Here is a 14,804-nt window from a genome sequence, read left to right as displayed (position 1 = left end):
GACAGGGGCCAGCCCTGGGGCACTGTAGCAATCTCAAGGGCACACTGGGAGAGAACAGTCCCCTCCCTCCCTTGAGTATTGTGGGAAGAGGGTTTATTGCCCGTCCACCCCACCCCCCACCCCCCACACACAAGGCGCCAAAGGCCCTTTATCGGCAGGGCAGAGTGGTATTACACCAGAACAGAATCCATTCAGTGCAGAGCCCCTTAAGACATCCGGTTTTGAATCCCAGCTGAATGTCTAGGAGGCACAGGAGACTGAGGAGCAGGGCAAGGTGACTGCCTGTACTACTCTGTGTGGGCTGCCTGAACAGCATGGTTTGGGACCCTGGTTGGGGGAGGTGAAATTGAGTTGTTGCCATTTTCACCAACAAGGTGGGGCTTCAGGGAACAGGACAGCGGCCCCTAGTGGAGCCGGGACCCGCTTACACCAAATCCCACCCCTCTGTGCCAGCAACTGCTTACCTACTGGAGTGAGACTGAGCCAACCAGACGGCCTCACCTCCGGACCAGCACAGCCACCAGTCCAAGGCACTAACAGATACCTATCCTGCGGTCTTGTGTGTTAGTCTGTTGCTCTTCCCCCTCCCCATTTCTTTCCTTCTCTTTTCTTGTTCTTTCTACCCTCTTTTTTTTTTTTTTTTTTTCCTTTGCAAATCAGGCTCACAGTTTCTGATTTGACTTTTGGTCAATTTTTACTATATTTTTTTTTCTTTCTTTCTTTCTCTATTTTGTTTGCTTAATCAGGCATTACTCTATTCTTTTTACACCTTTTCTATATCTTCTTTATTTTCCTTTCTCTCTCTCTGGATTAAGCCTTATAGATTGTTTGATTCTCTGTTTGTTTGTTTTTTTTTTTTGCCCCTTTCATTTTTCTCTTTGTATGGGATCAGGTTCCCTGCCCTTTCCTTTTTTCTAGGGTTACTTCAATGAACAAATCAAAGCACACCTGGTGGAAGGTCCAAATAATCCACCACTACAAGGAAGAGCATTATAGAGGACTGACCAGTGGGATAGAGGACCCAACTATACAGAGAGCGTGCCATACACTCCAAAAACACTTCCTGAAGGGCCAGGCCTTGGACAATGTGTGATCCCTTTTTAATATAATAATACTCACAGGTGCAGGACACATAACAAGCTATTAAAATACAGAGAAGACAGAATCCTATCCAAAAATGACAAAATGGAAGAATTCCCCTGAAAAGAAATTCCAGGAAGAAATAACAGCCAGAAAATTGCTCAAAACAAATATAAGCAATAAATCTGAACAAGAATTTAGAATAATAGTCTTAAGACTAATAGCTGGGCTTGAAAAAAAAGCATAGAAGACACCAGAGAATCTACTGCTGCAGACATCAAGGAAGAAAGTCATGATGAATCAAGAAATGTTGTAAATGAGTTACAAAATAAACTTGATGCAGTGACAGCAAGGATGGAAGAAGCAAAAGGAGAGAATAGATGAAAAGATAAAATTAAGGAAAATAATGAAGCTGAAAAAAAGAGGGAAAGGAAAGGATTAGACCACAAGGGGAGAATTTTAAAGACCTAAGTGATTCAATGAAACAAAATAGTACCCATTATCCTAAGAGTTCCAGAAGAAGAAGAGAGAAAGGGGCAGAAAGTTTATTTGAACAAATTATATCTGAGAACTTCCCTAACGCAGAGAAGGAAACAGACATCCAAGTCCAAGAGGCAAAATACAAAGATAAAGAGAGAATTCTGAAAGCAGCTTGGGATAAATGGACCTTAACCTACAAGGGTAGACACATAAGGGAAGTAGCAGACTTGTCCATTGAAACTTGGCAGGCTAGAAGGGAATGGCAGGAAATATTCAATGTGCTGAATAGGAAAAATATACAGCCAAAAATCCTTATCCAGCAAGGCTGTCATTCAGAATAGAAGGAGAGATAAAGGCTTTCCCAGACAAACAAAAACTAAAGGAGTTCATGACCACTAAACCAGTCTTGCAGGAGATCCTAAGGGGGGACTCTGTGAGCGGAAAGCAGCAAAGACTACAAAGGACCAGGAACATCAAAACAAGCACGAAACCTACAGATAACACAATGACACTAAATTCGTATCTTTCAATAATCGCTCTGAACATAAATGGACTAAATGCCCCAATCAAAAGACAAAGAGCTTAAGAATGGATACTCAATTTAGACCTGAGGACGCCTGCAGATTCAAAGTGAGGGGATGGAGAACCATCTATAATGTTACTGGACATCAAAAGAAAACAAGAGTAGCCATACTATATTTTTTCTAAGGTTTATGTTTTTGAGAGAGTGAGAGAGACAAAGCGTGAGTGGGGGAGGGGCAAAGAGAGGAGGAGACACAGAATCCAAAGCAGGCTCCAGGCTCTGGGCTATCAGCACAGAGCCCAACACAGGGCTCAAACTCATGAACTGTGAGATCATGACCCAAGTTGAAGTCAAATGCTTAACTGACTGAGCCACCCAGGTGCCCCAGACAAACTAGATTTTAAAACAAAGACTGTAACAAGAGATGAAGAAGGGCATTATACCATAATTAGGGGGTCTATCCATCAAGAGGAGCCAACAATCGTAAATGTTTATGCCCCCAACATGAAACACCCAAATATAAATCAACTAATCACAAACATAAATACATATATAATACAGTGATTGCCACTTACAGCAATAGACCAATCATGTAGACAGAAAAATCAATAAGGAAATAACAGCTCTGAATGACACATTGGACCAGATAGACATAACAGATATATTCAGAACTTTTCAACCCAAAGCAGAATACACATTCTTCTCAAATGCACATTGAACATTCTCCAAAAGAGATCGCATACTAGGTCACAAAATAGCCCTCAACAAATATAAAAGGATTGAAATCATACCATGCATATTTTTTTTCATACCATGCATATTTTAATCACAACACTATGAATGAAACTTGAAATCAACCACAAGAAAAAGTTTGGAAATCCCCCAAATACATGGAGGTTAAAGAACATCCTACTAAAGAATGAATGGGTTAAGCAGGAAATTAAAGAAGAAATTAAAAAATATATGGAAGCAAATGAAATGAAAATATGACAGTCCAAATCCTTTGGGATGCAGCAAAGGCAGTCCAGAGACGAAACTATATTGCAATTCAGGCCTTTCTCAAGAAGCAAGAAAGGTCCCAAATACACCACCTAACCTCACACCTAAAGGAACTACAAAGGCAGCAGCAAAGAAAGCCCAAAGCCAGCAGAAGAGAATAAAGATTAGAGTAGAAATAAACAATATAGAATCCAAAAAAAAAAAAAAAAAAGGTAGCAAAGATCAATGAATCTAAGAGCCGGTTTTTTGAAAGAATAAACAAAACTGATAAACTCCTAGCCAGACTTCTCAAAAAGAAAAGAGAGATGACCCAAATATATAAAACCACAAAAGAAAGAGGAGAGATCACAACCAACACCACAGAAATACAAATAATTATTACAGAATACTATGAAAAATTATATACCAACAAACTGGACAATCTGGAAGAAGTGGATAAATTCCTAGACACTCACACACTACCAAAACTCAAATAGGAAGAAATAGAAAATTTGAATAGACCCATAACCAGCAAAGAAATTGAATCAGTTATCAAAAATCTCCAACAAATAAGAGTCCTGGGCCAGATGGCTTCCAAGGGGAATTCTACCAGACATTTAAAGCAGAGTTAATGCCTATCCTTCTCAAGCTGCTCCAAAAAACAGAAATGGAAGGAAAGCTTCCAGACTCCTATGAAGCCAGCATTACCTCAATTCCCAAACCAGACAGAGACCCGACTAAAAAGGAGAATTACAGGCCAATATCCCTAATGAACATGGATGCAAAAATCTCAACAAAATACTAGCAAATCGAATTCAACAGTGTATCAAACAATTATTCACCATGATCAAGTGGATTCATTCCTGGGCTGCAGGGCTGGTTCAATATTCACAAATCAATCAATGTGGTACATCACATTAATAGAAGAAAGGATAAGAACCATACGATCCTGTCAATAGATGCAGAAAAAGTATTTGACAAAATACAGCATCCTTTATTAATAAAAACCCTCAAGAAAGTCAGGATGGAAGGAACATATCTTAACATCATAAAAGCCATATATGAAAAGCCCACAGCTAATATCATCCCCATGAGGAAAAAAGTGAGAGCTTTCCCCCTGAGATCAGGAATAGGACAGCACCACTGTTGTTTAACACAGTGCTGTAAGTCCTAGCCTCAGCAATCAGATAATAAAATGAAATAAAAGGCATCCAAATTGGCAAAGAAGTCGTCAAAGTTTCACTCTTTGCAGATGACATGATACTCTACATGGAAAACCTGAAAGACTCCACCAAAAAACTGCTAGAGCTGATACATGAATTCAGCAAAGTCGCAGGATATAAAAATCAATGTACAGAAATTGGTTGCATTTCTATACAGCAACTACACCAATAATGAAGCAACTGAAAGAAATATCAAAGAATCAATCCCATTTATAATTGCACCAAGAACCATAAAATACCTAGGAAGAAACCTAACCAAAGAGGTAAAAAAAATCTGTATGCTGAAAGCTATAGAAAGCTTATGAAAGAAACTGAAGAAGGGGTGCCTGAGTGGCTTAGTCAGTTAAGTGTCCGATTTCAGCTCAGGTCCTGATCTCATGGTCCATGGGTTCGAACCCTGCATCAGGCTCTGTGTGGACAGCTCTGAGCCTGGATCCTGTTTTGGACTCTGTGTCCCCATCTCTCTCTGCCCCTTGCCCCCGCATCTCAAAAATAAACATTAAAAAAGTTTTTAATAAATTGAAGATGACACAAAGTAATGGAAAAACGTTCCATGATCATGGACTGGAAGAACAAATATTGTTAAAATGTTGATACTACCCAAAGCAATCTACACATTCAATGCAATCCCAATCAAAATAGCACCAGCGTTCTTCACAGAGCTAGAGCAAACAATCCTAAAATTTGTATGGAACCACAAAAGACCCCGAATAGCCAAAGTAATGCTGAAAAAGAAAACCAAAGCTGGAGGCATCACAATTCTGGACTTTCGCCTGTATTACAAAGCTGGAAGCATCAAGACAGTATGGTAATGGCACAAAAACAGGCACAGAGACCAATGGAATAGAGAACCCAGAAATAGAGAACCCAGAAACATATGGCCAACTAATCTTCAACAAAGCAGTAAAAAAGGCATTCTCTTTAGCAAATGGTGCTGGGAGAACTGGAGAGCAACATGCAGAAGAATAAAACTGGACCACTTTCTTACACTATACACAAAAATAAATTCAAAATGGATAAAAGACCTAAATGTGAGACAGGAAACTATCAAAATCCTACATGAGAAAACAGGCAGCAACCTCTTTGACTCTGGGTACAGCAACTTCTTACTTGACATATCTCTGAAGGCAAGAGAAATAAAAGCAAAAATGAACCACTGGGACCTCATCAAGATAAAAAGCTTCAACACAGCAAAGGAATCAACAAAACTAAAAGCCAACTGAAGGAATGGGAGAAGATATTTGCAAATGACATATGACATTGGATAAAGCATTAGTATCCCAAATCTATAAAGAACTTACCAAACTCAACACCTGAAAAACAAATAATCCAGTGAAGAAATGGGCAAAAGACATGAATAGACACGTTTCCAAAGAAGACACCCAGATGGCCAACAGACCCATGAAAAGATGCTCAACATCACTCATCATCTGAGAAATACAAATCAAAACCACACTGAGATACGACCTCACACCTGTCAGAATGGCTAAAATTAACAACTCAAGAAACAGCAGATGCTGGTGATGGTGTGGAGGAAAGGGAATCCTCTTGCACTGTTGGTGGGAATGCAAACTGGTGCAGCCACTCTGGAAAACAGTGTGGAGGTTCCTCAAAAAATTAAAAATGGAATTACCCTATGACCCAACAACAGCACTACTAGGAATCTATCTAAAGGATACAGAAGTGCTGATTCGAAGGGACATGTGCACCCCAATATTTGTAGAAGCACTATCAACATAGCAAAATTATGGAAACAGCCCAAATGTTCATTGACTGATAAATGGAGAAAAAAAAGATGTGGTATATACATACAATGGAATACTACTCAGCAATTAAAAAGAATGAATCTTGCCATTTGCAGCAACATGGATAGAACTGGAGGGCATTATGCTAAGTGAAATAAGTCAGTTAGAGAATGACAGATCACATGATTTCATTCACAGGTGAAATCTGAGAAACTTAACAGATGACCAGAGGGTAAGGGAAGGAAAAACAAGATTAAAAACAGAGTGAGGTAATCCATAAGAGAGACTCTTAAACACAGAGAACAAACTGAGGGTTGATGGGGTTGGGGAAAATGGGTGACAGGCACTGAGGAAGGCACTTGTTCGAATCAGCACTGGGTGTTGTATGTAAGTGATGAATCACGGGAATCTACTCCTGAAGCCAAGACTACAAGACTACCCTGTACGTTAGCTAACTTGACCAAAGGGGGAAAAAAAAATCCACTTTTAGTTCTAGCCACACTAAAATGTTCATATTTCCCAAATATATACACCCAAGAAAAATGAAAACATGTCTACATCAAAGTTTATATTCAAATGTTAAAAGCAGCATTACGTATATAATAAAAAAAAATACATAAATAACCTAAATGTCCATCAATGGATGAATGGATAAACAAAATGTAGCATATCCACAAAATGGACTACTATTCGGTCATAAAGTCATGAAGTACTGTTACATGCTACAACAGGGATGAACCTTGAAAACATTATGCTAAGCAAAAGAAGCCAATCACAAAAGATCACATATTGTATGATTCCATTTATATGAAATTTCCAGAACAGGAAAATTTATACATACAGAAAGTTGCCTAGGGCTGAAGGCAGAGTGGGGTGTGTTGGAGGGTGATGGATAGAGTATGATGGAGATGGGGGGGTGGGGAATGACAAAGTAAATGTTCTAACACTGATTGTGGTAATGGCTGTACAACTCGGAATAGAACAAAAATCACTGAACTGTACACTTGAAGTGGACGAACTGTATGTGAACTTTATCTTAAGAAAGCCGTTAGGAAAAAAGAACATCTCCTGCTCCCAATAAAACTGATCATTCTAATCATGAGTTCCCACTGGTTCCTGCAAGGTGTTTGAGTATATGCAACTGATATTGTTCTTCACTTATTTATTGTCCATTTACCTCTACTAAACTGTGCGTTCCTCAGGCAGATAATTGGCTCATTTTTCTTAGAATCCACAGTTATCTGTACACTGTGTACACACTAAGTGAAAGAGCACATCATAAATATTTACTAAAAGATGGTCTAAACAGCGGTCATGTGGAAAAGGGACTGTACTTGTTTCACATACTCCAATGGGCAGAAATGAAAGTTACAATGGCGGGTTTTAAGAATTTTCAAAAATCAGGGTTGTCTTTCTCTAAAACAAAGGTTTCTTGGTTCTGTGAATTCTCCGAATTGACATGCAAATTGTGAATGTATGTGTAAATAGTATGTGAATTTTTCTAGGGAGAAACTCTAACTTTCATCAGATTCTCAAAGGGGTATGTAACCCCAAAATGGGTAGGAATTCCTATTTTTTTTTCTTTTTAAAAAATTTTAGGGGTGCCTAGTTGGCTCAGTCAGTTGAGCATCTGACTTAGGCTCAGGTCATGATCTCATGGTTTGTGGGTTCAAACCCTGCGTCAGGCTCTATGTTTACAGCTCAGATTCGAGATGCTTTGGATTCTGCTTCAGATTCTGTGTCCCCCTCTCTCTCTGCCCGTCCCCTGCTCACACTCTCTTTCTCAAAAATAAACATTAACAAGATTTTAATTAAAAAAATTTAATCCCAGTAAACATAGTGTTATATTAGTTTCAGGTGTGCAATTTAATGATTCAACAATTCCATGTATTACTCAATGCTCATCAAAAGTGTAGTCTTGGGGTGTCTGGGTGGTTCAGTTGGTGGAGTGTCTGACTCTTGGTTTTGGTTCAGGGGATGATCTCACAGTTCATGGGATCAAGCCCTGCGTCAGCCTCCACGCTGGCAACACAGAGCCTGCTTGGGATTCTAACTCACTCTCTCTCTCTCTCTCTCTCTCTCTCTCTCTCTCTCTGCCTCTCCCCCACTTGTGTGCACATGCACCCACACTCTCTAAATAAATAAATAAGCATTTAAAAAAAAAGTGTAGTCTTTAATGCCCTTCATCTATTTCACCCATCCCCCAACCTACCTCCCCTCTGGTAACCATCTGTTTGTTCTCTATAGTAAGAGTCTGTTTTGTGGTTTGTCTTTTTTTCCTTTTTATTTAATTTTTATTTTGGCTTTTTATATTTTAGTTAGTTAATACACAGTGCAATATTGGATTCAGAAGTAGAATTCAGTGATTCATTACTTAGATACAACATCCAGTGCTTATCATGACAAAGAATTACTCACCATAATCAAGTGGGATTTATTCCTGGGCTGCAGGGCTGGTTCAATATTAGCAAATCAATCAACATGATACACATTAATAAAAGGATAAGAACCATATGATCTTGTCAATAGATGCAGAAAAAGCATTTGAAAAAAATATACCATGAATTCTTTTTTTTTTTTTTTTTTTTAATATTTATTTTTGAGAGAGTGAGAAAGAGCATGAGCAAGGGAGGGGCAGAGAGAGAGGAGACACAGAATCTGAAGCAGGCTCCAGGCTCTGCACTGTCAGCACAGAGCCCAATTCTGGGCTTGAACTCATGAACCATGAGACCATGACCTGAGCCGAACTCAGACGCTTAACCAACTGAGCCACCCAAGTGCCCCATGAATTCTTTAATGTTTAATTTTGAGAGCAAGTGCACACGCAGAGAGGAGGGGCAGAGAGACTGGGGGACAGAGGATCCTAAGCCAGCTCCACGCTGACAGCAGAAAGCTTGAGCATCCATTCTTGATAAAAACCCTCAACAAAGTAGGGATAGATACAACATACCTCAATATCATAAAGACCATATACCAAAGACCCACAGCTAATATCCTTAAAGGGGAAAAACTGAGAGCCACTCTCCTACTATCAGGAACAAGACAAGGATACCCATTCTCACCATTACCATTTAATATAGTACTGAATGTCTTAGCCTCAGCAAACAGACAACAAAAAGAAATAAAGGACATACAAATTGGCAAGGAAGAAGTCAAACTTTCACTCTGCAGACAATGTGATACTCTATGTAGAAAACCCAAGACTCCACCAAAAAATTGCTAGAATACATGAATTCAGCAAAGTCATAGGATATAACATCAACTGTACAGAAATCTGTTGCATTTCTATACACCAGTAATGAAGCAGCAGAAAAAGAAATCAAGGAATCAATCCCATTTACAACTGTGCCAAAAACAAGAAGATAGTTAGGAATAAACCTAACTAAAGACGGAGGAAAAAAAAAAAAAATCTGTACTCTGGAAGCTATAGAAAACTTGCGAAAGATACTGAAGAGGACACAAAGAAATGGAAAAACATTCCATACTCATGGATTGGAAGAACACTGTTAAAATGTCTATACTACCCAAAGCAATCTACACATTTAATGCAATCCCTATCAAAATACCTGTACCACCAGCATTCTTCACAGAGCTAGATCAAACAATCCTAAAATTTGTATGGAAGCACAGAAGACCCTGAATAGCCATAGCAATTCTAAAAAAAAAAAAAAAAAAACTAGAAGTATCATGATTCCAGATTTCAAGCTATATTATAAAGCTGTAGTCATCAAGACAGTATGGTTCTGGCAGAAAAACAGACATATAGATCAATGGAACAGAATGAAAACCCAGAAATGGACCCACAACCATATGGTCAACTCATCTTCAACAAAGCAGTCTCTTCAGCAAACAGTGTTGGGAAAACTGGACAGCGACATGCAGAAGACACACTGGACCACTTTCTTACACTATACACAAAAATAAACTCAAAATGGACAAAAGACCTAAACTTAAGACAGGAAACCATCAAAATCCTAGAGGAGAACAAAACCAGCAACCTGTGATCTCGGTCAGAGCAAATTCTTACTAGACACATCACTGAAGGCAAGGAAAACAAAAGCAAACATGAACGACTGGGACTTCATCAAGATTAAAGATTCTGGGGGTACCTGGGTGGCTCAGCCAGTTGAGCATCTGACTTTGGCTCAGGTCATGATCTCACGGTTCATGAGTTCAGGTCCTACATGGGGCTCACTGCTGCCAGCGCAGAGCCCTCTTCAGATCCTCTGTTCCCCTCTCTCTCTGCCCCTCCCCCGCTCATGCTCTCTCAAAAATAAACATTTAAAAATCCACAAAGATGAAAAGCTTCTGCACAGCAAAGGAAACAATCAACAAAACTAAAAGGCAGCCTACAGAATGGGAGAAAATATTTGCAAACAGCACATCTGGTAAAAGATTAGTATCCAAAATCCATAACTTCTCAAACTCAACACCCAAAAAAACAAACAAAATGGACCCAGTTAAGAAATGGCAACACACATGAATAGACACTCTTCCAAACAGGACATCCAGCTGGCTAACAGACACATAAAAAGATGCTCAACAACACCCATCATCAGGGAAATACAAATCAAAATCATAGTGACATATCACTTCACACCTGTCAGAATGGCTAAGATTAACACAAAAAACAACAAGTATTGGTGAGGATGTGGAGAAAGGGGAACCCTCTTGCACTGCTACTGGGAATGCAAACTGGTGCAGCCACTCTGGAGGACAGTATGAAGGTTCTTCAAGAAACTAAAAATAGAACTACCCTATGACCCGGCAATTTTACTACTAGGTATTTACCCCAAGGATACAAAAATACAGATTCAGAGGGGTACATGCACTCCAATGTTAATAGCAGCATTATCAACAATAGGAATGGCTATTTTTATTTTTTTAATGTCTATTTATGTTGAGAGAGAGCAGGTGTGCTCACACAAGCACGCAGAGAAGGGGCAAAGAGAGGAGAGAGAGAATCCCACACAAGCTCAATGCTGTCAGCACAAATCCCAACACAGGGCTCGAACCCACAAACTAGGAGACCATGACCTGAGCCAAAAATCAAGCGTCAGACACTTAAGGGACTGAGCCAATCAGGCACCCTGAAATCACTATTTTAAAAATGTTACATACCGGTATGAGGATTTTAATTAATTTTTTTTTTTGAAGTCTAGTTGACATACAATGTTACTATGCCATACACCTGAAACTAATGTAATTCTACAACTCTATACATTATTATGCTCACAAGTGCAGCTATCATCTATACTGCACAGCCCTGTGACACCATTGGCTATAACACCTGTGCTGTACTTTCATCCTGTGACTTATTAATTTCAAAACTGGAGGCCTGTACCTCCCACTCCTCTTTGTCTGTTTTGCCCATTCCCTCCCCCACCCCTCCCATTTGGGGATCATCAGTTTGTTCTCTAGGTTTACAGGTCTGTTTCTGTTTGCTCATTTAATGTTTTAGATTCCATTTCACATATAATTGAAATTATATGGTATTTGTCTTCCTGGCTTATTTCACTTAGCATAATACCCTCTAGGTCCATAAAAGGGCAGAGGTTTTAGTTAGCAAAATTTCAGTTACTGACATAGATCATTCAAGGTAAGTTTTTGCCTAGATTATACTCTTTTAGTAACTAATGCAAAAAGAGAATTCACAATATTAGTAGCTTCATGAACTTAACTTATTCACGTTATTTGACTGCCATTTTAGCTAAATGCTAAATGAAGTAGTTAGTGGTAGACAAGACAAAGTCCCCACCTTCATGAAGCTTACATACTCGAAAGTAGAAACAGAAAAAAAGTGAGTAAACAAGAACATTTCATACCATATAGTAATTCCTTCAAAAAGGAAAATAAAACAACATGAAGGACTAGGAAGTGATTCGGGTGGAGTTGTCTTAGCTAGGGAGAGTCTCTCTGAGGAGATTACATTTGAGCTGAAACTTGAGTAAGGAGAAGGAAGGTGAGGTAAGAACATTCCAGGGAATAAGGAGAACAGAAAGTGTTCTCATCTCTAAGATGACAACATTGAATATCAGCTCTTGAGTTCTCAAGGGAAAGAGCCACATTTAATCTCTCCACAACATGTATAAGAGGATCTCCCACTCACATTCAATGGAACTTATTCAAGATAATTCAGCATAATGGAATTCAATTCAGTGAAATATCATTTTAGAAGAATCTTTACTGCTCAAGATCATCATGAATTAATCTTCAAGGCAGACAAGACAGGACCATTAGACAAAGTGAGTAAAACCTTTAGGATTTTGTAACAAGGTAGAAAGAAGAAAAAATAATGTGATAATTTTTTGGAAGTCTCTTCCAGGTAGATAGTCTTACAAGCATAAAGTTTATCAAGCAAATTCTATCAAGAGAATTCTGGGTTCAACCTGTCCTCCACCCCTAGAATTTAGTGCTTTGCATCTATAGTATTTCTAATTTATGATGTGCAACAGAGTGGAACGATATAGTCAGTGTGCACAAATAACAGGGAAGTGGATCTCAGTTCAAAAGGAGCTGTCCAATCACCAAGGGCTGAATATTAGTGCAAGTGTCTGGAGACTATAAAACCATCCTCAAGGGTATTACAGAGATTATTTACAGGAGGAAGTTCCTAGTAGAACTTCAAGACCTCCAGAGAACTGTTCTAGTCCCTTCTCTCAACCTGGACATCCATCCCTTTACACGCATTATGGAAAAGCCCCTGAAAGCAACCAACACGGTGGGTTTGTAAACACCACAAAGATCATACCAATAACAAAGGATTACCAAACAATTTAAGTAAGGGGAAAGTAGTAATTTGCTCATCTCAGTAACTGAAATTTGAGTTAAAAATTTCAAATTATACTTGAAAAGGCACAAAAACAGGCTCAAGCGGGGCGGTGAAAGTACACAACGACTTAAGGCTAACCACACCGATATCAATTGACTTTATGTAAAAGCACGACAGAAAGCACACGGAAACCCCCGAGAGGGGAATCCAAGTGGAAGCCCTCCTGACTCAAAGCACCTGAGCAGATGGCGACAGCTGGGTTAAGCCAGTGAGGGCAAGGGGGAAAGCTTCGAACGGGTGTGCGACGGGCCACCGAGAGGGTGCCCAGGCGCGCGCGAACGCCAGCACTCCCGGCCCTTCCTGCGTCAGGAGGTCGAAGGGACCAGACAGCTGGAGGAGTCGTCCGCTGACGCCAAGGGACCCGCAGGGGCTTGGCACCTCCCAAACGCCGCCAGGTCCGCCCTCTCTAGCCCTTTCGAGGAGACCTGGAGCACCCCTCAGTGCAGCAGTGCTCTTCGCAGACTGAGGGGAAGCTAGCCCGTTTGCTCACCTTCCGGCGCCGGCGGCGGCTCCTGCCGCTTTCCGCGGGACAGGAAGGCCTTGGGCAGCAGCAGCGACACAGCCAGGACGAGCCCCGAGGCCAGGGCCACCCTCTGCACGGTGGAGTACGCCATGGCCGCCGCCCTCGCCACAGGTGCCGACACCAGCCGGAACCGGAACCGCAGCGCCGGCGGCCTCCTCCGACCGAACCGGGGCTGCGCGGACGGCGACGCGCGAGGGACAAGTGCGCCAGGCGCCCGCACCGCGGTCGCGGCCTCCGTACTCGCGGTCGCGGCCTCCCGTCTTTGCCAACTGGAAACTCCTCCCTCTCCACGTCCCACGCCCAGGGGCGCGTCCTCCGGACCCGGGGCATTGGCGGTCCCGGCCTTCTACGCATCCCGCTCACTGCGTGGCTGCGTCCGTGCGTCTGTCCGTCGGTTCGTCCCCTTACCGCAGGCAGCTCCCGTTGCTCACAGCTGTTCTCTGTCTGCAGCCAAAGGAGCGAATGCTGAAACGCACGCCTAATGATCCCCCTCCACAGCGCAAAACCTTTCAAGAACGCCTCTTTATCCTTGGTACAGCCATCCGACTTGTTTCTATGCCCTGAAAGCTCTGAATGATTTGGTCTTAACAGTGCTGCATCCAAACTAGATCATTTGCTCTTTCCGCAGCATATTCCTTGCTTTCCGGGGGCCTTAGCTTGTCCTGTTCCCTCTGCCTGGAAAATTCCTAACGCCATCTCCACCGGGTAAATACTTCTCTGTAGAACAACTGAAAACAAAACAAAACAAAACAAAACAAAAAAAAACAACCACTCTCTTCGTGAAACTTTTCCAGTCAGCTTCTCCTTCCTCTGCATTCCCACAGTCCTCCATTACTGTCTTTATTATTTAATGTTTATTAGCTAAATGAATATGCATTTTATGAACATTCAGTTCTTCTGATGTATCAAATCCAGAAATGGCACTCCAGAGTATAAGATGGGTTTCCTTATGGGACAGATAGGTATCTATGCAGAATATTTTCTGCATTTTCTGGAGTAATCAGCTCAACTGGAAGGAGAGGGTCAAGACAAGCTCCTTAAAGTACGTGAAATTCGAGTGTGTTTTTAAAAAATAAGTCACTAGACAAGTGGGAGGATTTAGAGTATTCAGGCAAAGGATGCAAAGAAGGCAAAGGCATGAAAGCCTGTGTGTGTTCCAAGAATTGCTAGTGATTCATTTTGGCTGAGCCACAGGGTTGCTGACGATATAAAGTGATAAGACTACAAATATAAGCAGGAGCTAGATTGTGAGAAGCTTGGATATAACTTCCAGTTCAACATGGCAGATGGAACACATCCATTTATCTTTGCTTCCCCCAGACACCTCACAAAAATGAAAATAAGGAGATAAAGTGTATCAACTACAAGACTAAGGAGAATGGGAGAGAATATGACAAGGGACAATAAAGGTCAACATTTT

At 40.9% G+C, this 14,804-nt stretch overlaps 1 protein-coding gene across 6 annotated transcripts in view; it reads right to left on the bottom strand.

The window, feature by feature from the left end:
- The window catches only part of RIC3 (RIC3 acetylcholine receptor chaperone), a 66,330-nt gene extending 52,264 nt beyond the window's left edge, over window positions 1–14,066 (bottom strand). For 2 of the 6 annotated variants that reach the window (XM_053900006.1, XM_053900007.1), the window contains exon 1: window positions 13,352–14,066. In XM_053900006.1, the coding sequence (XP_053755981.1) occupies window positions 13,352–13,475 (124 nt within the window). In that variant the 5' untranslated portion in view covers window positions 13,476–14,066. The remainder of the gene's footprint in view (window positions 1–13,351) is intronic. The other 4 variants (XM_053900008.1, XM_019456212.2, XM_019456210.2 and 1 more) reach the window with 4 other exon arrangements.
- Window positions 14,067–14,804: the final 738 nt, after the last annotated feature.

The sequence above is a fragment of the Panthera pardus genome, unplaced genomic scaffold, assembly GCF_024362965.1.
Source record: "Panthera pardus isolate Hobbes unplaced genomic scaffold, ASM2436296v1 HiC_scaffold_12, whole genome shotgun sequence".
NCBI lineage: Eukaryota > Metazoa > Chordata > Mammalia > Carnivora > Felidae > Panthera > Panthera pardus.
Note: the sequence above shows the minus strand (reverse complement) of the source record. Positions and strands in the feature narration are given on the sequence as shown.